Source organism: Oncorhynchus tshawytscha, linkage group LG28, assembly GCF_018296145.1.
Source record: "Oncorhynchus tshawytscha isolate Ot180627B linkage group LG28, Otsh_v2.0, whole genome shotgun sequence".
Taxonomy (NCBI): Eukaryota; Metazoa; Chordata; class Actinopteri; order Salmoniformes; family Salmonidae; genus Oncorhynchus; species Oncorhynchus tshawytscha.
The window spans coordinates 41,853,110-41,878,695 of record NC_056456.1 but is presented as its reverse complement, the minus strand read 5'-3'; the positions used below and the strand labels follow the sequence as shown (position 1 = coordinate 41,878,695).

The 25,586-nt window shown below is 38.6% G+C and overlaps 1 protein-coding gene across 1 annotated transcript in view; it reads right to left on the bottom strand.

The window, feature by feature from the left end:
- The window catches only part of LOC112236794 (macrophage mannose receptor 1), a 96,210-nt gene that overhangs the window by 29,963 nt on the left and 40,661 nt on the right, over positions 1-25,586 (bottom strand). Inside the window, 10 exon segments of the mRNA XM_042307920.1 lie at positions 45-129; positions 131-185; positions 561-661; positions 4,818-4,882; positions 5,710-5,873; positions 6,737-6,775; positions 11,257-11,410; positions 14,040-14,115; positions 15,013-15,134; positions 16,272-16,471. Of these exon segments, the coding sequence (XP_042163854.1) occupies positions 45-129; positions 131-185; positions 561-661; positions 4,818-4,882; positions 5,710-5,873; positions 6,737-6,775; positions 11,257-11,410; positions 14,040-14,115; positions 15,013-15,134; positions 16,272-16,471 (1,061 nt within the window).

Below are 25,586 nucleotides of genomic sequence, written 5' to 3'. Positions count from 1 at the left end.
CCTTTGATCTCTGACCTTAGGATCCATTCTCTCCTCTTACTGACCTTAGACTGGTAGCGGACCCATTCCGGGGGGCAGCCTCCTGTGGGGGGGGCAGTAGGGGGCACGGTGCTGTTCACTGGGGGAACCACTCCTCTCACAGATGGACCTCATTTCAGTGCCACAGTTATAGTCATGCCAGAAACCTGAAGACACAGACACATAGTTATAGTCATGCCAGAAACCTGGAGACACAGTTATAGTCAAGCCATAAACCTGGAGACACAGTTATAGTCATGCCAGAAACCTGGAGAAACAGTTATAGTCATGCCAGAAACCTGGAGACACAGACACACAGTTATAGTCATGCCAGAAACCTGGAGACACAGTTATAGTCATGCCAGAAACCTGAAGACACAGTTATAGTCAAGCCAGAAACCTGAACACTCAGACACACAGTTATAGTAGACCTAATCATGCCAATGAGTTATGTGGTAACCAGCCCCGAGATTCAGAATGAAAATAACTCAATGGAAGTTCTTATAAGAGAGGAACATTTTTGGGCCTCATCTTTAGCTCACCCATGGAGCTGGACATGACAACACAGTTCTCATCGTTGTTCTTGAAGTCCGGCTGGTTGTTGTCCCATCTCTGGAATACTACTGGGGAACCGTCCATCCACCTGGTCAGAACACAGGACACAATCACTCAGAACACAAGGATTCAAGAACTCAGAACACAAGAACATGAGAACTCAGAACACAAGGATTCAAGAACTCAGAACACAAGAACATGAGAACTCAGAACACAAGGATTCAAGAACTCAGAACACAGGACACAATCACTCAGAACACAAGGATTCAAGAACTCAGAACACAAGAACTCAGAGCACAAGGATTCAAGAACTCAGAACACAGGACACAATCACTCAGAACACAAGGATTCAAGAACTCAGAACACAGGACACAATAACTAAGAACACAAGGATTCAAGAACTCAGAACACAAGAACATGAGAACTCAGAACACAAGGATTCAAGAACTCAGAACACAAGAACTCAGAGCACAAGGATTCAAGAACTCAGAACACAGGACACAATCACTCAGAACACAAGGATTCAAGAACTCAGAACACAGGACACAATAACTAAGAACACAAGGATTCAAGAACTCAGAACACAAGAACATGAGAACTCAGAACACAAGGATTCAAGAACTCAGAACACAAGAACATGAGAACTCAGAACACAAGGATTCAAGAACTCAGAACACAGGACACAATCACTCAGAACACAAGGATTCAAGAACTCAGAACACAAGAACATGAGAACTCAGAACACAAAACATAAGATATAGAATATCCCATTGAGCATGGTGAAGTTATTAATTACACTTTGGATGGTGTACACCCAGTCACTACAAAGATACAGGCGTCCGTAAGTAAGATGCTGGAGGGGAAGGAAACCACTCAGGGAGTTCCCATGAGGTCAAGGGTGACATTAAACCAGTGTAATGGCTGTGATAGGAGAAAACTTAGGATGGATCAACAATCACAATACTAACCTGAATGATAGAGTGAAAAGAAGGAAGCCTGTACTGAACAGAAAATAAGGCAACAAGGCACTAAAGTAATTTGGCAAAAGAAAATGGCAAAGAAAATGACAAAGCATTTAACTTTTTGTCCTGAATACAAAGTGTTATGTTTGGGGAAAATCCAATACAACACATTACTGAGTACCACTCTTCAAATGTTCAATCATAGTGGTGGCTGCATCATGTTATGGGTATGCTTGTCATCGTTAAGGATTGGGGAGGTTTTCAGGATAAAATTAAATGGAATGGAGGGTAGCACAAGCAAAATCCTAGAGGACAACCTGGTTCAGTCTGCTTTCCACCTGACACTAGGAGATGAATTCACCTTTCAGCAGAACAATAACCTAAAACACAAGGCCAAATCTACACTGGAGTTGCTTACCAAGAAGACAGCGAATGTTCCTGAGTGGCCGATATTAAAGTTTGGACTTAAATCTACTTGAAAATCTATGGCAAGAGCTGAAAATGGTTGTCTAGCAATGACCAACAACCAATTTGACAGAGCTTGAATAATGTTTTAAAGGATAATGGGTGTAACAGTATAACTTTAGACCGTCCCCACCACCGCTAACTAGCTAGCCATTTCACATCCGTTACATGGGCAAATGTTGCAGAATCCAGGTGTGGAAAGCTCTTAGAGACTTACCCAGAAAGACTCACAGCTGTAATCGCTGCCAAGGGTGATTCTATTTATTTTTATTTTTTTACCTTTATTTAACTAGGCAAGTCAGTTAAGAACAAATTCTTATTTTCAATGACGGCCTAGGAACAGTGGGTTAACTGCCTGTTCAGGGGCAGAACGACAGATTTGTACCTTGTCAGCTCGGGGGTTTGAACTTGCAACCTTCCGGTTACTAGTCCAACGCTCTAACCACTAGGCTACCCTGCCGCCCCATTCTAACATGTATTCACTCAGAGGTGGGAATACTTATGTAAATTAGATATGTCTGTATTTCATTTTCAATAAATGTGTAAACATTTCTAAAAACAAGTTTGTACTTTGTCATTATGGGGTATTGTGTGTTGACTTGTGAGAGAGAAATACTATTTAATCCATTTTGAATTCAGGCTGTAACAACAAAATGTGGAATAAATCAAGGGGTATGAATCCTTTCTGAACGAACTGTATGTATTACTGATAAGTCAGTTATACTCACACGAAACATGGAACTCAGAACACAAGAACTCAGCAACACACAAGACATAGAACACATAAAGAACACGGACAATACACAGAAAATATGCTTTGTTCATGTCATGCCGGAATGTTCGGAAATACAACTTCTAAACAGGGCAATGAGGTGTGCATTCACATGCTTTGAACTGGTTGAGAACGCCAACTGGCTAATGTCTAAGTAGCTACGTCAACCATGAACAAAAAGCGCAGCCAACACGCTCTCATCCAAATTATAGTGTTAAAACCTTTTCTAACTAGGGGGCAGTATTTTCATTTTTGGATAAAAAAACGTTCCCGTTTTAAACAAGATATTTTGTCACGAAAAGATGCTCGACTATGCATATAATTGACAGCTTTGGATAGAAAACACCCTGACGTTTCCAAAACTGCAAAGATATTGTCTGTGAGTGCAACAGAACTGATGTTACAGGCGAAACCCAGATAAAAATCCAATCAGGAAGTGGCACATTTTTTTAAACCGCCTCATGCCAATGACTCCTTATATGGATGTGAATGAGCTACGAATGAGCTTACTTTTTCTACGTATTCCCCAAGGTGACTACAGCATTGTGACGTCTTTTCACGCACTTATGTTGAAGAATAGACGTAAGGGACCACATTTAGCAAGTGGTCACATGATGTCTCCCGCAGAAAATCTTGCATAAAGTACTGAGGTAGACATTTTTCCAATCGCTTCTTATGAGAAACCAATTGTCTCGACGGATATATTATGGAATAGAGATGTTAAAAAACACCTTGAGGATTGATTCTAAACAACGTTTGCCATGTTTCTGTCGATATTATGGAGCTAATTTGGAAGAAAGTTTGGCGTTGTAGTGACTGCATTTTCCGGTCGATTTTCCAGCAAAACCTGACGAACAAACGGGAGCTAATTCGCCTACAAAAATAATATTTTGGGAAAAAAAGGAACATTTGCTATCTACCTGGGAGTCTCCTGAGTGAAAACATCCGAAGTTCTTCAAAGGTAAATTATTTAATTTGATTGCTTTTCATATTTTTGTGCAAATGTTGCCTGATGCTATTAGAGCCTAGTGTTGGATTCTGTGTTTTACATTATAGCCATTACCATATATGTGATTGAATATTATCTGCTGTTGGCTTGTGTGGATGTATGTATGTGTTATGCAACATAGCTGACTTGAAACATTGTTAACAGTTTCAGGGCCATGGGCCCTTCTCATGATGGAAAAATGCAGAGTAGTATGAAGACAGGAACTGTTCAATGAGAGCGGGGTGTTGCGAGAACAAGCGGTCTTTTGTTAGATAACAGGAGCCAGGTGCGAGATAACGGTATCGAGCATGAGCGCATGGATGTTCTTCACAGCAACAGTTACATCTATCAACAGAAGCGCCAAGAGGCTGAGCAATAGGCTGAGCAAGTTTAAACCATGCCCAGTCTCTACTGTGATAGGCCAACAGACGGGTTGGAACTGTCTATCACAGTATAAAGAATACTGTTTACATACATCTTGTCAGTTCTCTGTTCTGCCCTGCGTGGTATTACAGTGAGTCCGTATATACGAAAGTTGCACTTGCCATTTATTACTTAGCTAATAAAAAATACATAGTATAAAATCTGTGACTCATTGTTATATTTATCCTGATACCAGATTCGAATTTACGCAACCCTAACACTCGCCATAGCATTATGCCATGATAAACTTACACAAATGCTTGTCTAGCGTTGGCTGTAAAGCATATTTTTAAAATCTGAGATGACAGTGTGATTAACAAAAGGCTAAGCTGTGTCTCAATATATTTCATTTGTGATTTTCATGAATAGGAACATTTTCTAGGAAGATTTATGTCCGCTGCGTTATGCTAATTCGTTTGAGACTACGTTACGCTCGCGCATGCGGGATGGGTAGTATCAAGAAAAATGTCCTTTCAGACCGATTTCTCCCAGAAAGGAAGCTCGTATTTCAGAGTTTCTAAAAGGTCATGAATGCAGCAATAGAACAGCAGTTTGACACCACTAGTTTAGAAGTGATATAAAAAACGTTTTATTTTTCTGTTTGATCATCTTCTTTTACTCATTTTATACTCACCCGAAAGAGCGATCAAGATCAACTGTTAGCCCGATGTAATGGTTTTCAAGATGCTCTTTATTGATCTGAAAAAAAGAGCAATTAGCATTAGGGACCAGCTGTCTTGGAGTCCACATGGGCCAGCGTCTGTTTCAACACCTTGTAGAGCCCTGACCAACTGAGGGCAAAAGGAGGTGCAACTCCATATTAGAAAGGTTTTCTTAATGTTTTGTTGATTCAGTGTATTTCAGTGGTGGAAAAATGACCCAATTGTCATAATTGAGTAAAAGTAAAGATACCTTAATATAAAATGAAAGTCACCCAGTAAAATACTCCTTGAGTAAAAGTCTAAAAGTATCTTTTTAAAAACACTTAAGTATCAAAAGTAAATGTCAAAATCCTTATATTAAGCAAATCTTTTTTATTTACGGATAGCCAGGGGCACACTCCAACACATCATTTACAAATCAAATCAAATCAAATTTATTTATATAGCCCTTTGTACATCAGCTGATATCTCAAAGTGCTGTACAGAAACCCAGCCTAAAACCAAATGAAGCCTTTGTGTTCCGTGAGGCCGTGAGTCCGCCAGATCAGAGGCAGAGGATTACCAGGGATGTTCTCTTGATTAGTGCGTGAATTGGACCATTTTCCTGTCCTGCTAAGCATTCAAAACATTACTTTTGGGTTTGAGGGAAAATGTATGGAGTAAAAAGTATATCATTTCTTTTAGGAATGTAGTGAAGGAAAAGTAAAAGTTGTCAAAAAATATAAATAGTAAAGAACAGATACCCCAAAAAACGACTTAAGTAGTACTTTAAAGTATTTTTACCTAAGCACTATACACCACTTGTGTATATAGCTCTGCCAATGTGTTTGAAGGCAGGACTTTAGCGAAACTATAGGTGTTTACCTTTTTCCACAGAAATGTATTTTCTGTTAGTCCGTTGATAACAACAAGGTCCCCATGCCTCTGCTGACAGTAGTGTCTGGCATTGTCCATGGCCAGCACTTCAGTATTAAAGTAATATTGAGAGCCTCCATACTCCAGCCAGCCATCCTCTGTCACATTATACTCTAGACAGGGTTAGAAAATACTCATATAAGTTATGTGCAATTATGTCCCCTCTGGAGACCAAGCAGATTTGTCTCCTCTAGAGACCAAGCAGATACGTCCCCTTCTGGAGACCAAGCACATCTGGAGAGGGGACTTATCTGCTTGGTTTGGTCTCCACAGAAGGGACTTATCTGCTTGGTGTAGTCTCTAGAGAGGGGACTTATCTGATTGGCGTAGTCTCTAAAGAGGGGACTTATTTGCTTGGTGTAGCCTCTAGAGAGGGGACTTATTTGCTTGTTGTAGTCTCTAGAGGGGGGACTAATTTGCTTGGTGTAGTCTCTAGAGAGGGGACTTATTTGCTTGGTCTAATCTCTAGAGAAGGGACTTATTTGCTTGGTGTAGTCTCTAGAGATGGGACTTATTTGCTTGGTGTAGTCTCTAGAGAAGGGACTAACCTGCTAATGTAGTCTGTAGAGGGGACTTGTCTGCTCGGTCTCTCGAGGGGACTTGCCCGCTCGGTCTCTAGAGTGAACTTGTCTGCTCGGTCTCTAGAGGGGACTTGTCTGCTCGGTCTCTAGAGGGGACTTGTCTGCTCGGTCTCTAGAGGGGACTTGTCTGCTCGGTCTCTAGAGGGGACTTGTCTGCTAGGTCTCTAGAGGGGACTTGTCCGCTAGGTCTCTCGACTTGTCAGAGGACTTTTGGACTGGGTGCCAAAGTTCACACTAGCATACCGCAATGCATCCTCAAAATATTTATACTTTTAATGTGGTGAGCTCATTCATTTATTCAATACTTTAAGAGTGATAGACAACTCATCAACACTTGCCAATATTTTCCAGGGAGTCCTGGGAGCTATGGGATGCGTACTGTCAAGGGGACTTACCAGGGATGGTGTTGGTGGGAGGAGGTAGTGGGGTCACTCCTGTAATGCCACAGAGAAAAGAGGAGGAGAATGTAGGAGACAGGAGGAGAGAGAAGACTGTGTTAGCTCACCAAGCTCAAGCCTTCTGGTCCCAGTAAGGTTACTAATCATGCATGTGAGGTCGATTAAAATACTTCCATCCCACAGACAGAGGCCCTACATCCTGAATGTTTTCCTTTTATAGTGTTGCACTTTTGACCACAACCTCATGGGCGGTGCACCTAGTGGCCGGAGACTTTAATGCAGGGAAACAAATCAGTTTTACCTAATTTCTACCAGCATGTTACATGTGCAACCAGAGAAGAAAAAAAACACTAGACCACCTTTACTCCACACACAGAGACACATACAAAGATTTCCCTCACTCTCTATTTGGTAAATCTGATCATAACTATACACCTGATTCCTGTTTACAAACAATAACTTAAGCAGGAAGTACCAGTGACTAGCTCAATTTGGAAGTGTTCAGATGACGCAGATGCTAAGCTACAGTACTGTTTTACTAGCACAGACCGGAGTAGCTTGGATGAATTAGGTGCCCAGAGTAAACTGCCTGCTCCTCAGTCCCTGTTGGTAATATATGCATATTATTAGTACATTTGGATAGAAAACACTCTGAAGTTTCTAAAACTGTTTGAATGATGTTTGTGAGTATAACAGAATTGATATGGTAGGCAAAAATCTGAGAAATATTCCAAACAGGTATTGGGAAATCTGCGGTTGGTCGATTTTCAACTCAGCCCCTATCGAATACACAGTGGGATATTGGTCAAGTCGCACTTCCTACGGCTTCCACTAGATGTCAACCATCTTTAGAAACTTGTTTGAGGCTTCTACTGTGCTGTTGGGTTGAATGAGAGCTAAATGAGTCAGGTGTCTGGCAGAGTACCACAGGGTGGTGGTAGCTGCGTTTCATTGCTTTTCTGAAGACAAGGGAATTCTCCGGTTGGAACCTTATTGATGATTTATGTTAAAAACATCCTAAAGATTGATTCCAAAAATCGTTTGACATGTTTCTAAAGGACTGTAACGGAACTTTTTGACATTTCGTCTATAACTAGTGAGCGGTGCTTCGTGAGTTTTAATTTGTTTACCAAACGCGCTAACAAAAGTAGCTATTTGGACATTTTTTTATTTTACCTTTATTTAACCAGGTAGGCAAGTTGAGAACAAGTTCTCATTTACAATTGCGACCTGGCCAAGATAAAGCAAAGCAGTTCGACAGATACAACGACACAGAGTTACACATGGAGTAAAACAAACATACAGTCAATAATACAGTATAAACAAGTCTATATACAATGTGAGCAAATGAGGTGAAAAGGGAGGTAAAGGTAAAAAAGGCCATGGTGGCAAAGTAAATACAATATAGCAAGTAAAACACTGGAATGGTAGTTTTGCAATGGAAGAATGTGCAAAGTAGAAATAAAAATAATGGGGTGCAAAGGAGCAAAATAAATAAATAAATTAAAATTAAATACAGTTGGGAAAGAGGTAGTTGTTTGGGCTAAATTATAGGTGGGCTATGTACAGGTGCAGTAATCTGTGAGCTGCTCTGACGGTGCTTAAAGCTAGTGAGGGAGATAAGTGTTTCCAGTTTCAGAGATTTTTGTAGTTCGTTCCAGTCATTGGCAGCAGAGAACTGGAAGGAGAGGCGGCCAAAGAAAGAATTGGTTTTGGGGGTGACTAGAGAGATATACCTGCTGGAGCGTGTGCTACAGGTGGGAGATGCTATGGTGACCAGCGAGCTGAGATAAGGGGGGACTTTACCTAGCAGGGTCTTGTAGATGACATGGAGCCAGTGGGTTTGGCGACGAGTATGAAGCGAGGGCCAGCCAATGAGAGCGTACAGGTCGCAATGGTGGGTAATATATGGGGCTTTGGTGACAAAACGGATTGCACTGTGATAGACTGCATCCAATTTGTTGAGTAGGGTATTGGAGGCTATTTTGTAAATGACATCGCCAAAGTCGAGGATTGGTAGGATGGTCAGTTTTACAAGGGTATGTTTGGCAGCATGAGTGAAGGATGCTTTGTTGCGAAATAGGAAGCCAATTCTAGATTTAACTTTGGACATAAATGATGGACATTATCAAATCAAACATTTATTGTGGAACTAGGATTCCTGGAGTGCATTCTGATGAAGATCATCAAAGGTAAGTAAATTTTTATAATGTTATTTCTAACTTCTGTTGACTCCAACATGGCAGATATATGTAAATGTTTTCTGAGCCCAGTTCTCAGATTATTGCATGGTTTGCTTTTTCCGTAAAGCTTTTTTGTAATCTGACACAGCGGTTGCATTATTAAGGAGAAATATATCTATAATTCCATGTATAACACTTGTATTTTCATCAACATTTATGATGAGTATTTCTATAAATTGATGTGGCTATGCAAAATGTTTTTGGAACTACTGAACATAACGCACCAATGTAAACTCCGATTTTTTTATATAAATATGAACTTTATCCAACAAAACATACATGTATTGTGTAACATGAAGTCCCATGAGTGTCATCTGATGAAGATCATCAAAGGTTAGTGATTAATTTTATCTCTATTTGTGCTTTTTGTGACTCCGATCTTTGGCTGGAAAAATGGCTGTGTTTTTCTGTGGCTTGGTGGTGACCTAACATAATCATTTGTGGTGCTTTCGCTGTAAAGCCTATTTGAAATCAGAAACTGTGGCTGTATTAAAACCTCTAGTAACTCCCCATCCCGGGTGCGGGAGTGTAATCATCGACTGACACTAATTAGCATAACGCAACGGACATAAATATTCCTAGAAAATATTCCTATTCATGAAAATCACAAGTGAAATATAGTGAGACACAGTTTAGCCTTTTGTTGATCACCCTGTCATCTCAGATTTTCAAAATATGCTTTACAGCCAAAGCTAGACAAGCATTTGTGTAAGTTTATCGATAGCCTAGCATAGCATTTTGTCCAGCTAGCAGCAGGTAACTTGGTCACGGAAATCAGAAAAGCAATCAAATTAAATAATTTACCTTTGATGAGCTTCGGATGTTTTCACTCACGAGACTCCCATATTTTTTCCAAAAATATTATTTTTGTAGGCAAAATAGCTCCGTTTGTTCTTCACGTTTGGCTGAGAAAATGCCCTGAAATTGCAGTCACGAAAACCCCGAAAAATATTCCAAATTAGCTCCATAATATCGACAGAAACATGGCAAACGTTGTTTATAATCAATCCTCATGGTGTTTTTCAAATATCTATTCGATAATATATCCACCGGGACAATTGGTTTTTCAGTAGGACCGATTGGAATAATGGCTACCTCTGTATTTTACGCGAGAATCACTCTGGGAGCCATCAGGTGACCAGTTGCGCAATGTAGCCGCTTACGGGTATTCTTCAACATAAATGCGTAAAACTACATCACAATGCTGTAGACACCTTCGGGAATACGGAGAAGGATTAATCTGGTTGATAGCCCATTCACTGCTCAATAGGGACGCATTGGAACGCAGAGCTTTCAAAAGATGAGTCACTTCCGGATTGGATTTTTCTCAGGCTTTCGCCTGCAATATCAGTTCTGTTATACTCACAGACAATATTTTTACAGTTTTGGAAACTTTAGAGTGTTGTCTATCCTAAGCTGTCAATTATATGCATATTCTCAATCTTGTCCTGACAAAATATCCCATTTATTACAGGAACGTTATTTTTCAAAAAATTAAAATACTGCCCCCTAGTCACAAAAGGTTTTAACGAGAATTTTATCTTTAAAATTGCATAAAATACTTGTATGTTTGAGGAATTTCAATTATGAGATTTTTGTTATTTTGAATTTGGCGCCCCGCATTATCCCTTTAACTGGTTTTCAGCCCTAAGAAGATTTCAACTGCATTGTTGGTTAATTAAAGGCTTGTAAGCATTTCACTGTAAGGTGTACTACACCTGTTGCATTCGGCACATGTGACAAATACATACAATTTGATTTGATTTTATATATGGTCTATTGTGCCATTTAAGACTCAGCCACAGTCAGACTGAGAGACCCCATACAGTACATTACCTTTAGGGATTTCACAGAGTCAGACTGAGAGACCCTATACAGTACATTACCTTTAGGGATCTCACACAGCCAGACTGAGAGACCCCATACAGTACATTACCTTTAGGGATCTCACAGAGTCAGACTGAGAGACCCTATACAGTACATTACCTTTTGGGATCTCACACAGTCAGACTGAGAGACCCCATACAGTAAATTACCTTTAGGGATCTCACACAGTCAGACTGAGAGACCCCATACAGTACATTACCTTTAGGGATCTCACACAGTCAGACCCCATACAGTACATTACCTTTAGGGATCTCACACAGTCAGACTGAGAGACCCCATACAGTACATTACCTTTAAGGATCTCACACAGCCAGTTATTGTAGCCATACAGTACATTACCTTTAGGGATCTCACACAGCCAGTTATTATAGCCATACAGTACATTACCTTTAGGGATCTCACACAGCCAGTCATTGTAGCCCTCACAGTTTACATCGTTCCAGGATCCCTCTTCATCCCAGTAAGAGTTCCTCATCTCAGCACAGGACTCCACGCCGTTATAGTTGTTGGGTTCCCCCTCCATCCAGTGTTGGAAGGACAGCTGAGGACAAACACATTTGTAAGAGAAACTTTCCCATGAGGTAGACTTCTGATCAACAATACTTCAAACCTTGTACAGACAATCATGAATATTCCTTGAGGAAAAACATCAGCCAACATGGGAGGCAGCTCACTTGGAAGTGTTCAGGAACAACACCAGCAACACATATTTATAATTAGCAGTAGTAGTAGTGCTAGTAGTATTACGATTAGTAGCAGTATTACTGTTAATAGCAGTAGTAGTAGTACGAGTAGTATTACTAGTAGTAGTAGAAGCAGTGTTACTATTTTATTATAATTAGAAGTAGTATTATAATATTACTATTTGTAGTAGTAGTTGTTGTAGTATTACTATTAGTAGCAGTAGTAGTACGAGTAGTATTACCAGTAGTAGTAGAAGCAGTATTACTATTATTATTATAATTAGAAGTCGTAGTAGTATTACTATTAGTAGTAGTAGTATTACTATTAGTAGCAGTATTAATGTTAGTAGTAGTAGTATGAGTAGTATTACTAGTAGTAGTATAAGCAGTTTTACTAGTATCATTATAATTAGAAGTCATAGTAGTATTACTATTAGTAGTAGTAGTAGTATTACTATTAGTAGTAGTAGTATTACTATTAGTAGTAGTAGTATTACTATTAGTAGCAATATTACTATTATTATTATAATTAGATGTCGTAGTAGTATTACTATTAGTAGTAGTAGTAGCAGTATTACTATTAGTAGTAGTAGTATTACTATTAGTAGTAGCAGTACTACTATTAGTAGTAGTAGTATTACTATTAGTAGCAGTAGTAGTAGTACGAGTAGTATTACTATTAGTAATAGTAGTATTACTATTAGTAGCAGTATTAATGTTAGTAGCAGTAGTAGTAGTATAAGCAGTATTACTATTATCATTATAATTAGAAGTCGTAGTAGTATTACTATTAGTAGTAGTAGTATTACTATTAGTAGCAGTATTACTGTTAATAGCAGTAGTAGTACGAGTAGTATTACTAGTAGTAGTAGAAGCAGTATTACTATTAGTAGCAGTATTGCTATTAGTAGTAGTAGTATTACTATTAGTAGCATTATTACTATTAGTAGTAGTAGTAGTATTACTATTAGTAGTAGTATTATCACTATTAGTAGCAGTATTACTATTAGTAGTAGTAGTATTACTATTAGTAGCAGTATTACTATTAGTAGTAGTAGTATTACTAGTAGCAGTAGTAGTACTATTAGTAGTAGTAGTATTACTATTAGTAGCAGTATTACTATTAGTAGTAGTAGTATTACTATTAGCAGTAGTATTACTATTAGTTGCAGTAGTATTACTATTAGTAGTAGTAGTATTACTATTAGTAGTAGAAGTATCACTGTTAGTAGCAGTATTACTATTAGTAGTAGTAGTATTACTATTAGTAGCAGTAGTATTACTATTGGTAGTAGTAGTATTACTATTAGTAGCAGTATTACTATTAGTAGTAGTAGTATTACTGTTAGTAGTAGTAGTATTACTATTAGTAGCAGTATTACTATTAGTAGTAGTAGTATTACTGTCAGTAGTAGTAGTATTACTATTAGTAGTAGTAGTATTACTATTAGTAGTAGTAGTATTACTATTAGTAGCAGTATTACTATTAGTAGTAGTAGTAGTATTACAATTATTAGTAGTAGTATTACTATTAGTAGCAGTATTACTATTAGTAGTAGTAGTAGTATTACTATTAGTAGCAGTATTACTGTTAGTAGCAGTAGTAGTAGTACAAGTAGTATTACTATTAGTAGTAGAAGCATTATTACTAGTATTATTATAATTAGAAGTCGTAGTAGTACTACTATTAGTAGTATCAGTATTAGTAGTAGTAGTATTACTATTAGTAGCAGTATTACTATTAGTAGCAGTATTACTGTTAATAGCAGCAGTAGTAGTACAAGTAGTATTACTAGTAGTAGTAGAAGCAGTGTTACTATTATTATTATAATTAGAAGTAGTATTATAATATTACTATTTGTAGTAGTATTACTATTAGTAGCAGTATTACGATTAGTAGTAGTAGTATTACTATTAGTAGCAGTAGTAGTAGTACGAGTAGTATTACCAGTAGTAGTAGAAGCAGTGTTACTATTATAATTATAATTAGAAGTCATAGTAGTATTACTATTAGTGGTAGTAGTAGTATTACTAATGGTAGCAGTATTACTATTAGTAGTAATAGTATTACTATTAGTAGCAGTATTACTGTTAATAGCAGTAGTAGTAGTACGAGTAGTATTACTAGTAGTAGTAGAAGCAGTGTTACTATTATTATTATAATTAGAAGTAGTATTATAATATTACTATTTGCAGTAGTAGTAGTATTAGTAGTAGTAGTAGTATAACTATTATTATTATAATTAGTAGTAGTATTACTATTAGTAACAGTAGTAGTATTACTATTAGTATCAGTAGCTGTAGTAGTAGTAGTGGTATTACTATTAGTAGCAGTAGTTGTAGTAGTAGTATTATTACTATTAGTTGTAGTAGTAGTAGTATTACTTGTAGTAGTAGTATTAGTAGTGGTATTACTATTAGTATTATAATTAGTAATTAATAATATAAAATAATTAGTATTTGTATTATTATGTGAACATAACTCACTGGTGACCCATCAGTCCAGGCGTAGCCAGCGTTGGGATCCTGAGCACTCAGACCGATCCAGGAAGTCCCACCATGGCTAATGTATCCAGAACAATACTATATTATCACCATGGCTACGGTATCCAGAACAATGCTATATTCTCACCAGGGCTACAGTATCCAAAACAATACTATATTATCACCGTGGCTACGGTATCCAGAACAACACTATATTATCACCATGGCTACGGTATCCAGAACAATACTATATTATCACCATGGCTACGGTATCCAGAACAACACTATATTATCACCATGGCAGGGAATACAACTTCTGTCAGTGTGAGTTAGCAGTATTACATGGTTGGTATGTCGGGGGCCCCACCTAGTGGAGGTGGAAATAGAACTGTCACATACTGAAACAAATATGTTATTAAACCTTTATAGGTAACAAACATGTTGCTTAACCTTTATAGGCAACAAACATGTTATTAATCCTTTATAGGAAACAAACATGTTACTAAACCTTTATAGGCAACAAACATGTTGCTAAACCTTTATAGGCAACAAACATGTTATTAATCCTTTATAGGAAACAAACATGTTACTAAACCTTTATAGGAAACAAACATGTTACTAAACCTTTATAGGAAACAAACATGTTATTAAACCTTTATAGGAAACAAACATGTTATTAATCCTTTATAGGAAACAAACATGTTACTAAACCTTTATAGGAAACAAACATGTTACTAAACCTTTATAGGAAACAAACATGTTATTAATCCTTTATAGGAAACAAACATGTTATTAATCCTTTATAGGAAACAAACATGTTATTAATCCTTTATAGGAAACAAACATGTTATTAAACCTGTATATGTTGACTCTTTGGATCCTATAATAAGACCTGTGGAAGATTATTGGGGGCTGGAGCCGTTGCTAACCGATAAAGGTGTGAGTTGGAATATCTGAGTGAGGTTGAAGAACTTACACATGATGCATAGACTGGAGGTCCGTAGAACTGTGGATGCTGAGTAGGTCTCCTCCAATCACCCTGCAGAAGTCCCGAGCCTCAAACCAGGTCTTCTCATCTTCGCGAGGCCCTGTAAAGAACTGGACCAGACAGACAACCTATTCAGTGCAGACCAGAGCGCTATGGGTAGTGCACTACTTTAGACCAGAGCCCTATGGGTAGTGCACTACTATTGACTAGAGCCCTATGGGTAGTGAACTACTATTGACTAGAGTCCCATGGACACTACACAGGGAAGAGACTCATTTAAGACACAGACTGTCTCTGGATCATGATCTGTTACAGTTAGGAAGAGATCCTGAAGTAACGACAAACCAGGTCATTGTCCTAAATGACCTATAACCTCTGTAGATCAGGTGGTAGGACATGGTGCTTGCAAGACCAGGATAGTGGGTTTGATTCCCGAGACCACCCATACTGTAAAATGTATGCATGTATGACTGGATCAAAGTGTCTCCATGTCAGGTATTATTATGTTGCTATATTGTAGAACCTGGCTGTATAGATGTCAAATGAGGAGGGATCGGTGTCCCTTCCACGGGACGGTTGAGCTAACGTAGGCTAATGCGATTAGCATGAGGTTGTTAGTAACAAGAACATTTCCCAGGATATAGACATATCTGATATTGGCAGAAAGCTTAAATTCTTGTTAATCATCAAACTGCACTGTCCAATTTACAGTAGCTATTACAGTGAAAGAATACCATGCTATTGTTGTTTGAGGAGAGTGCACAATTTTGAACAAAAAAAGTTATTAATAAACAAATTAGGCACATTAGGGCAGTCTTGAATTTTGAACAGAAATGCAATGGTTCATTGGATCAGTGTAAAACTATGGAATACACTGATGCCATCTAGTGGCTAAAATCTAAATTGTACCTGGGTTGGAATAATAAATGATGGTCATTTCAAAGATGATGGTACAAAACAAAGACAAAAGAACGGTTGGTTGTTCTATTATCTTCTACCAGATCCATTGTGTTATATTCTCCTACATTCCTTTCACATTTCCATAAACCTCAACGTGTTTCCTTTCAAATGGTACCAAGAATATGCATATCCTTGCTTCAGGGCCTGAGCAACAGGAAGTTAGACTTGGGTATGTCATTGTAGGAGAAAACAGAAAAAAGGGGGCTAATCCTTAAGAGGTTTTAACTCCTCTAGAGGTTGTTACTACACTCATAATACATTATAGTTTCATTCTAAGTTATGTCTACCTTGAAGCAGTAGTTCCGAGACCCCACAGGAAACCAGCCCTCATGGCACCTGGGAGGGACAGGTGTGATTGGTTCTGGTGTGGGCCCCGCTCCTTCTGCCAGGTGTTTACAGATATACTTCGCCTGATTGGTGCAGCTCAGCACATCCCATAATCCAGCTAGAGTCCCTGTTGTCATGGCCACACAACCCTGTCGACTGCCTGAGGTCAAAGTTGACGCAAAGAGAGAACACAAATACAGAGCAACATTCAGGTTCACAGGTAAGAGCACCTATTACCATGTTCAATGATATTCAGTTATTTAGAACTGAAGTATGAGACTCCTACTAAAGAACAGTAGTGAGACTCCTACTATAGAACTGTAGTCAGACTCCTACTATAGAACTGTAGTGAGACTCCTGCTATAGAACTGTAGTGAGACTCCTGCTATGGAACTGTAATGAGACTCCTACTATAGAACTGTAGTGAGACTCCTACTATAGAACTGTAGTCATGCTCCTACTAAAGAACTGTAGTGAGACTCCTACTATAGAACTGTAGTCAGACTCCTACTATAGAACTGTAGTCATGCTCCTACTAAAGAACTGTAGTCAGACTCCTACTATAGAACTGTAGTCAGACTCCTACTATAGAACTGTAGTCAGACTCCTACTATAGAACTAGTGAGACTCCTGCTATGGAACTGTAATGAGACTCCTACTATAGAACTGTAGTGAGACTCCTACTATAGAACTGTAGTGAGGCTACTACTATAGAACTGTAATGAGACTCCTACTATAGAACTGTAGTCATGCTCCTACTAAAGAACTGTAGTGAGACTCCTACTATAGAACTGTAGTCAGACTCCTACTATAGAACTGTAGTGAGACTCCTACTATAGAACTGTAGTGAGACTCCTATAGAACTGTAGTGAGACTCCTACTATAGAACTGTAGTGAGACTCCTACTATAGAACTGTAGTGAGACTCCTAATATAGAACTGTAGTGAGACTCCTACTATAGAACTGTAGTGAGACTCCTAGTGTAGAACTGTAGCGAGACTCCTACTATAGATCTGTAGTGAGACTCCTACTATAGAACTGTAGCGAGACTCCTACTATAGAACTGTAGCGAGACTCCTACTATAGATCTGTAGTGAGACTCCTACTATAGAACTGTAGTGAGACTCCTACTATAGAACTGTGGTATGCGACAACCCACTATAGAACTGTAGTGAAACTCCTACTATACAACTGTAGTGAGACTCCAACTATAGAACTGTAGTGAGACTCCTAATATAGAACAGTAGTGAGACTCCTACTATAGAACTGTAGTGAGACTCCTACTATAGAACTGTAGTGAGACTCCTACTATAGAACTGTAGTGAGACTCCTACTATAGAACTGTAGTGAGACTCCTACTATAGAACTGTAATATGAGACAACCTACTATAGAACTGTAGTGAGACTCCTACTATAGAACTGTAGTCAGACTCCTACTATAGATCTGAAGTGAGACTCCTACTATAGATCTGTAGTGAGACTCCTACTATAGAACTGTAGTGAGACTCCTACTAAAGAACTGTAGTGAGACTCTTACTGTATAACTGTAGTGAGACTCCTACTATAGAACTGTAGTCAGACTCCTACTAAAGAACTATAGTGAGACTCCTACTATAGAACTGTAGTGAGACTCCTAATATAGAACTGTAGTGAGACTCTTACTATAGAACTGTAGTGAGACTCCTACTATAGAACTGTAGTGAGACTCTTACTATAGAACTGTAGTGAGACTCCTACTATAGAACTGTAGTCAGACTCCTACTATAGAACTGTAGTCATGCTCCTACTAAAGAACTGTAGTGAGACTCCTACTATAGAACTGTAGTGAGACTCCTACTATAGAACTGTAGTGAGACTCCTACTATAGAACTGTAGTGAGACTCCTACTATAGAACTGTAGTGAGACTCCTACTATAGAACTGTAGTGAGACTCCTACTATAGAACTGTAGTGAGACTCCTACTATAGAACTGTAGTGAGACTCCTACTATAGAACTGTAGTGAGACTCCTACTGAAGAACTGTAGTGAGACTCCTACTATAGAACTGTAGTGAGACTCCTACTATAGAACTGTAGTGAGACTCCTACTATAGAACTGTGAGACTCCTACTATGAGACTCCTACTATAGAACTGTAGTGAGACTCCTACTATAGAACTGTAGTGAGACTCCTACTATAGAACTGTAGTGAGACTCCTACTATAGAACTGTAGTGAGACTCCTACTAAAGAACTATTGTGAGACTCCTACTATAGAACTGTAGTGAGACTCATACTATAGAACTGTAGTCAGACTCCTACTATAGAACTGTAGTGAGACTCCTACTATAGAACTGTAGTCAGACTCCTACTATAGAACTGTAGTGAGACTCCTACTATAGAACTGTAGTCAGACTCCTACTATAGAACTGTAGTGAGACTCCTAATATAGAACTGTAGTGAGACTCCTACTATAGAACTGAACTGTAGTGAGACTCCTAGTATAGAACTGTAGTGAGACTCCTACTATAGAACTGTAGTGAGACTCTACTATAGAACTGTAGTGAGACTCCTACTATAGAACTGTAGTGAGACTCCTACTATACTGTAGTGAGACTCCTACTATAGAACTGTAGTGAGACTCCTACTATAGAACTGTGGTATGCGACAACCCACTATAGAACTGTAGTGAAACTCCTACTATAGAACTGTAGTGAGACTCCAACTATAGAACTGTAGTGAGACTCCTAATATAGAACAGTAGTGAGACTCCTACTATAGAACTGTAGTGAGACTCCTACTATAGAACTGTAGTGAGACTCTACTATAGAACTGTAGTGAGACTCCTACTATAGAACTGTAGTGAGACTCCTACTATAGAACTGTAATATGAGACAACCTACTATAGAACTGTAGTGAGACTCCTACTATAGAACTGTAGTCAGACTCCTACTATAGATCTGAAGTGAGACTCCTACTATAGATCTGTAGTGAGACTCCTACTATAGAACTGTAGTGAGACTCCTACTAAAGAACTGTAGTGAGACTCTTACTGTATAACTGTAGTGAGACTCCTACTATAGAACTGTAGTCAGACTCCTACTAAAGAACTATTGTGAGACTCCTACTATAGAACTGTAGTGAGACTCCTACTATAGAACTGTAGTGAGACTCTACTATAGAACTATGAGAACTGTAGTGAGACTCCTACTATAGAACTGTAGTGAGACTCCTACTATAGAACTGTAGTGAGACTCCTACTATAGAACTGTAGTCAGACTCCTACTATAGAACTGTAGTCATGCTCCTACTATAGAACTGTAGTGAGACTCCTAATATAGAACTGTTGTGAGACTCCTACTAAAGAACTGTAGTGAGACTCTTACTATAGAACTGTAGTGAGACTCCTAGTGTAGAACTGTAGTGAGACTCCTAGTGTAGAACTGTAGCGAGACTCCTACTATAGAACTGAAGCGAGACTCCTACTATAGATCTGTAGTGAGACTCCTACTATAGAACTGTAGTGAGACTCCTACTATAGAACTGTAGCGAGACTCCTACTATAGAACTGTAGCGAGACTCATACTATAGAACTGTAGTCAGACTCCTACTAGTAGACTGTAGTGAGACTCCTACTATAGAACTGTGGTGAGACTCCTACTATAGAACTGTAGTGAGACTCCTACTATAGAACTGTAGTGAGACTCCTACTATAGAACTGTAGTGAGACTCCTACTAAAGATCTGTAGTGAGACTCCTACTATAGAACTGTAGTGAGACTCCTACTATATAACTGTAGTGAGACTCCTACTATAGAACTGTAATGTGAGACATCCTACTATAGAACTGTAGTGAGACTCCTAATATAGAACAGTAGTGAGACTCCTACTATATCACTGTAGTGAGACTCCTACTATAGAACTGTAATATGAGACAACCTACTATAGAACTGTAGTGAGACTCCTACTATAGAACTGTCGCGAGACTCTGACTATAGAACTGTAGTGAGACTCCTAATATAGAACTGTAGTGAGACTCCTAATATAGAACTGTAGTGAGACTCCTACTATAGAACTGTAGTGAGACTCCTACTATATAACTGTAGTGAGACTCCTACTATATAACTGTAGTGAGACTCCTACTATAGAACTGTAGTAGAACTAAAGAACTATTGTGAGACTCCTACTATAGAACTGTAGTGAGACTCCTACTATAGAACTGTAGTGAGACTCTTACTAGAATAGAACTGTAGTGAGACTCCTACTATAGAACTGTAGTGAGACTCTACTATAGAACTGTAGTGAGACTCCTACTATAGAACTGTAGTCAGACTCCTACTATAGAACTGTAGTCAGACTCCTACTAAAGAACTGTTGTGAGACTCCTACTAAAGAACTGTAGTGAGACTCTTACTATATAACTGTAGTGAGACTCTTACTATATAACTGTAGTGAGACTCCTAGTGTAGAACTGTAGTGAGACTCCTAGTGTAGAACTGTAGCGAGACTCCTACTATAGAACTGTAGCGAGACTCCTACTATAGATCTGTAGTGAGACTCCTACTATAGAACTGTAGTGAGACTCCTACTGAAGAACTGTAGTGAGACTCCTACTATAGAACTGTAGTGAGACTCCTACTATAGAACTGTAGTGAGACTCCTACAATAGAACTGTAGTGAGACTCCTACTATAGAACTGTAGTGAGACTCCTACTATAGAACTGTAGTGAGACTCCTACTATAGAACTGTAGTGAGACTCCTACTATAGAACTGTAGTCAGACTCCTACTAAAGAACTATTGTGAGACTCATACTATAGAACTGTAGTCAGACTCCTACTATAGAACTGTAGTCAGACTCCTACTAAAGAACTGTAGCGAGACTCCTACTGTAGAACTGTAGTGAGACTCCTACTATAGAACTGTAGTGAGACTCCTACTATAGAACTGTAGTCAGACTCCTACTGAAGAACTGTAGTGAGACTCTTACTATAGAACTGTAGTGAGACTCCTACTATAGAACTGTAGCGAGACTCTGACTATAGAACTGTAGCGAGACTCCTACTATAGATCTGTAGTGAGACTCCTACTATAGAACTGTAGTGAAACTCCTACTATAGAACTGTAGTGAGACTCCAACTATAGAACTGTAGTGAGACTCCTAATATAGAACAGTAGTGAGACTCCTACTATAGAACTGTAGTGAGACTCCTACTATAGAACTGTAGTGAGACTCCTACTATAGAACTGTAGTGAGACTCCTACTATAGAACTGTAGTGAGACTCCTACTATAGAACTGTAGTGAGACTCCTACTATAGAACTGTAGTGAGACTCCTACTATAGAACTGTAATATGAGACAACCTACTATAGAACTGTAGTGAGACTCCTAATATAGAACTGTAGTGAGACTCCTACTAAAGAACTGTAGTGAGACTCTTACTATATAACTGTAGTGAGACTCTTACTATAGAACTGTAGTGAGACTCCTAGTGTAGAACTGTAGTGAGACTCCTACTATAGAACTGTAGTGAGACTCCTACTATAGAACTGTAGTGAGACTCCTACTATAGAACTGTAGTGAGACTCCTACTATAGAACTGTAGTGAGACTCCTACTATAGAACTGTAGTGAGACTCCTACTATATAACTGTAGTGAGACTCTTACTATAGAACTGTAGTGAGACTCCTACTATAGAACTGTCGCGAGACTCTGACTATAGAACTGTAGCGAGACTCCTACTATAGATCTGTAGTGAGACTCCTACTAAAGAACTGTAGTGAGACTCTTACTGTATAACCTTAGTGAGACTCTTACTATAGAACTGTAGTGAGACTCTTACTATAGAACTGTAGTGAGACTCCTAGTGTAGAACTGTAGCGAGACTCCTACTATAGATCTGTAGTGAGACTCCTACTATAGAACTGTAGTGAGACTCCTAATATAGAACTGTAGTGAGACTCCTACTATACAACTGAAGTGAGACTAAGAATAGTAGTGAGACTCCTACTATAGAACTGTAGTGAGACTCCTACTATAGAACTGTAGTGAGACTCCTACTATAGAACTGTAGTGAGACTCCAACTATAGAACTGTAGTGAGACTCCTACTATAGAACTGTAGTGAGACTCCTACTATAGAACTGTAGTGAGACTCCTACTATATAACTGTAGTGAGACTCCTACTATAGAACTGTAATATGAGACAACCTACTATAGAACTGTAGTGAGACTCCTAATATAGAACAGTAGTGAGACTCCTACTATAGAACTGTAGTGAGACTCCTACTATAGAACTGTAGTGAGACTCCTACTATATAACTGTAGTGAGACTCCAACTATAGAACTGTAGTCAGACTCCTAACATAGAACTTTAGTGACACTCCTACTATAGAACTTAAGTGAGACTCCTACTATAGAACTGTAATATGAGACAACCTACTATAGAACTGTAGTGAGACTCCTAATATAGAACTGTTGTGAGACTCCTACTAAAGAACTGTAGTGAGACTCTTACTATATAACTGTAGTGAGACTCTTACTATAGAACTGTAGTGAGACTCCTACTATAGAACTGTAGTGAGACTCCTACTATAGAACTGTAGTGAGACTCCTACTATAGAACTGTAGTGAGACTCCTACTATAGAACTGTAGTGAGACTCCTACTATAGAACTGTAGTGAGACTCTTACTATAGAACTGTAGTGAGACTCTTACTATAGAACTGTAGTGAGACTCTTACTATAGAACTGTAGTGAGACTCCTAGTGTAGAACTGTAGCGAGACTCCTACTATAGATCTGTAGTGAGACTCCTACTATAGAACTGTAGTGAGACTCCTACTATAGAACTGTAGTGAGACTCCTACTATATAACTGTAGTGAGACTCCAACTATAGAACTGTAGTGAGACTCCTACTATAGAACTGTAGTGAGACTCCTACTATAGAACTGTAGTGAGACTCCTACTATAGAACTGTAGTGAGACTCCTAATATAGAACTGTAGTGAGACTCCTACTATAGAACTGTAGTGAGACTCCTACTATATAACTGTAGTGAGACCCTACTATAGAACTGTAGTGAGACTCCTACTGAAGAACTGTAGTGAGACTCCTACTATATAACTGTAGTGAGACTCCTACTGAAGAACTGTAGTGAGACTCCTACTATATAACTATAGTGAGACCCTTACTATAGAACTGTAGTCAGACTCCTAACATAGAACTTTAGTGACACTCCTACTATAGAACTGTAATATGAGACAACCTACTATAGAACTGTAGTGAGACTCCTAATATAGAACTGTTGTGAGACTCCTACTAAAGAACTGTAGTGAGACTCTTACTATATAACTGTAGTGAGACTCTTACTATATAACTGTAGTGAGAATCTTACTATAGAACTGTAGTGAGACTCCTAGTGTAGAACTGTAGTGAGACTCCTACTGTAGAACTGTAGCGAGACTCCTACTATAGAACTGAAGTGAGACTCCTACTATAGAACTGTAGTGAGACTCCTACTATAGAACTGTAGTGAGACTCCTACTATAGAACTGTAGCGAGACTCCTACTATAGAACTGTAGTGAGACTCCTACTGAAGAACTGTAGTGAGACTCCTACTATAGAACTGTAGTGAGACTCCTACTGAAGAACTGTAGTGAGACTCCTACTATAGAACTGTAGTGAGACTCCTACTATAGAACTGTAGTGAGACTCCTACTATAGAACTGTAGTGAGACTCCTACTATAGAACTGTAGTGAGACTCCTACTATAGAACTGTAGTGAGACTCCTACTATAGAACTGTAGTGAGACTCCTACTATAGAACTGTAGTGAGACTCCTACTATAGAACTGTAGTGAGACTCCTACTATAGAACTGTAGTGAGACTCCTACTATAGAACTGTAGTCAGACTCCTACTAAAGAACTATTGTGAGACTCCTACTATAGAACTGTAGTGAGACTCATACTATAGAACTGTAGTCAGACTCCTACTATAGAACTGTAGTCAGACTCCTACTAAAGAACTGTAGCGAGACTCCTACTGTAGAACTGTAGTGAGACTCCTACTATATAACTGTAGTCAGACTCCTACTATAGAACTGTAGTCATGCTCCTACTAAAGAACTGTAGTGAGACTCCTACTATAGAACTGTAGTGAGACTCCTACTATAGAACTGTAGTCAGACTCCTACTGAAGAACTGTAGTGAGACTCTTACTATAGAACTGTAGTGAGACTCCTACTATAGAACTGTCGCGAGACTCTGACTATAGAACTGTAGCGAGACTCCTACTATAGATCTGTAGTGAGACTCCTACTATAGAACTGTAGTGAGACTCCTACTATATAACTGTAGTGAGACTCCTACTATAGAACTGTAATATGAGACAACCTACTATAGAACTGTAGTGAGACTCCTAATATAGAACTGTAGCGAGACTCTGACTATAGAACTGTAGTCAGACTCCTAACATAGAACTGTAGTGAGACTCTTACTATAGAACTGTGGTGAGACTCTTACTATAGAACTGTAGTGAGACTCCTACTATAGAACTGTTTTGAGACTCTTACTATAGAACTGTAGTGAGACTCCTACTATAGAACTGTAGTCAGACTCCTACTATAGAACTGAAGTGAGACTCCTACTATAGAACTGTAGTGAGACTCCTAATATAGAACTGTAGTGAGACTCCTACTATAGAACTGTAGTGAGACCCTTACTATATAACTGTAGTGAGACTCCTACTGAAGAACTGTAGTGAGACTCTTACTATATAACTATAGTGAGTCCCTTACTATAGAATTGTAGTCAGACTCCTACTATAGAACTGTAGCGAGACTCCTACTATAGATCTGTAGTGAGACTCCTAATATAGAACTGTAGTGAGACTCCTAATATATAACTGTAGTCAGACTCCTAACATAGAACTTTAGTGAGACTCCTAATATATAACTGTAGTGAAACTCCTAATATAGAACTGTAGTGAGACTCCTAATATATAACTGTAGTCAGACTCCTAACATAGAACTTTAGTGAGACTCCTACTATAGAACTGTAGTGAGACTCCTACTATAGAACTGTAGTGAGACTCCTACTATAGAACTGTAGTGAGACTCCTACTATAGAACTGTAGTGAGACTCCTACTATAGAACTGTAGTGAGACTCCTACTATAGAACTGTAGTGAGACTCCTACTATAGAACTGTAGTGAGACTCTTACTATATAACTGTAGTGAGACTCTTACTATAGAACTGTAGTGAGACTCTTACTATAGAACTGTAGTGAGACTCCTACTATA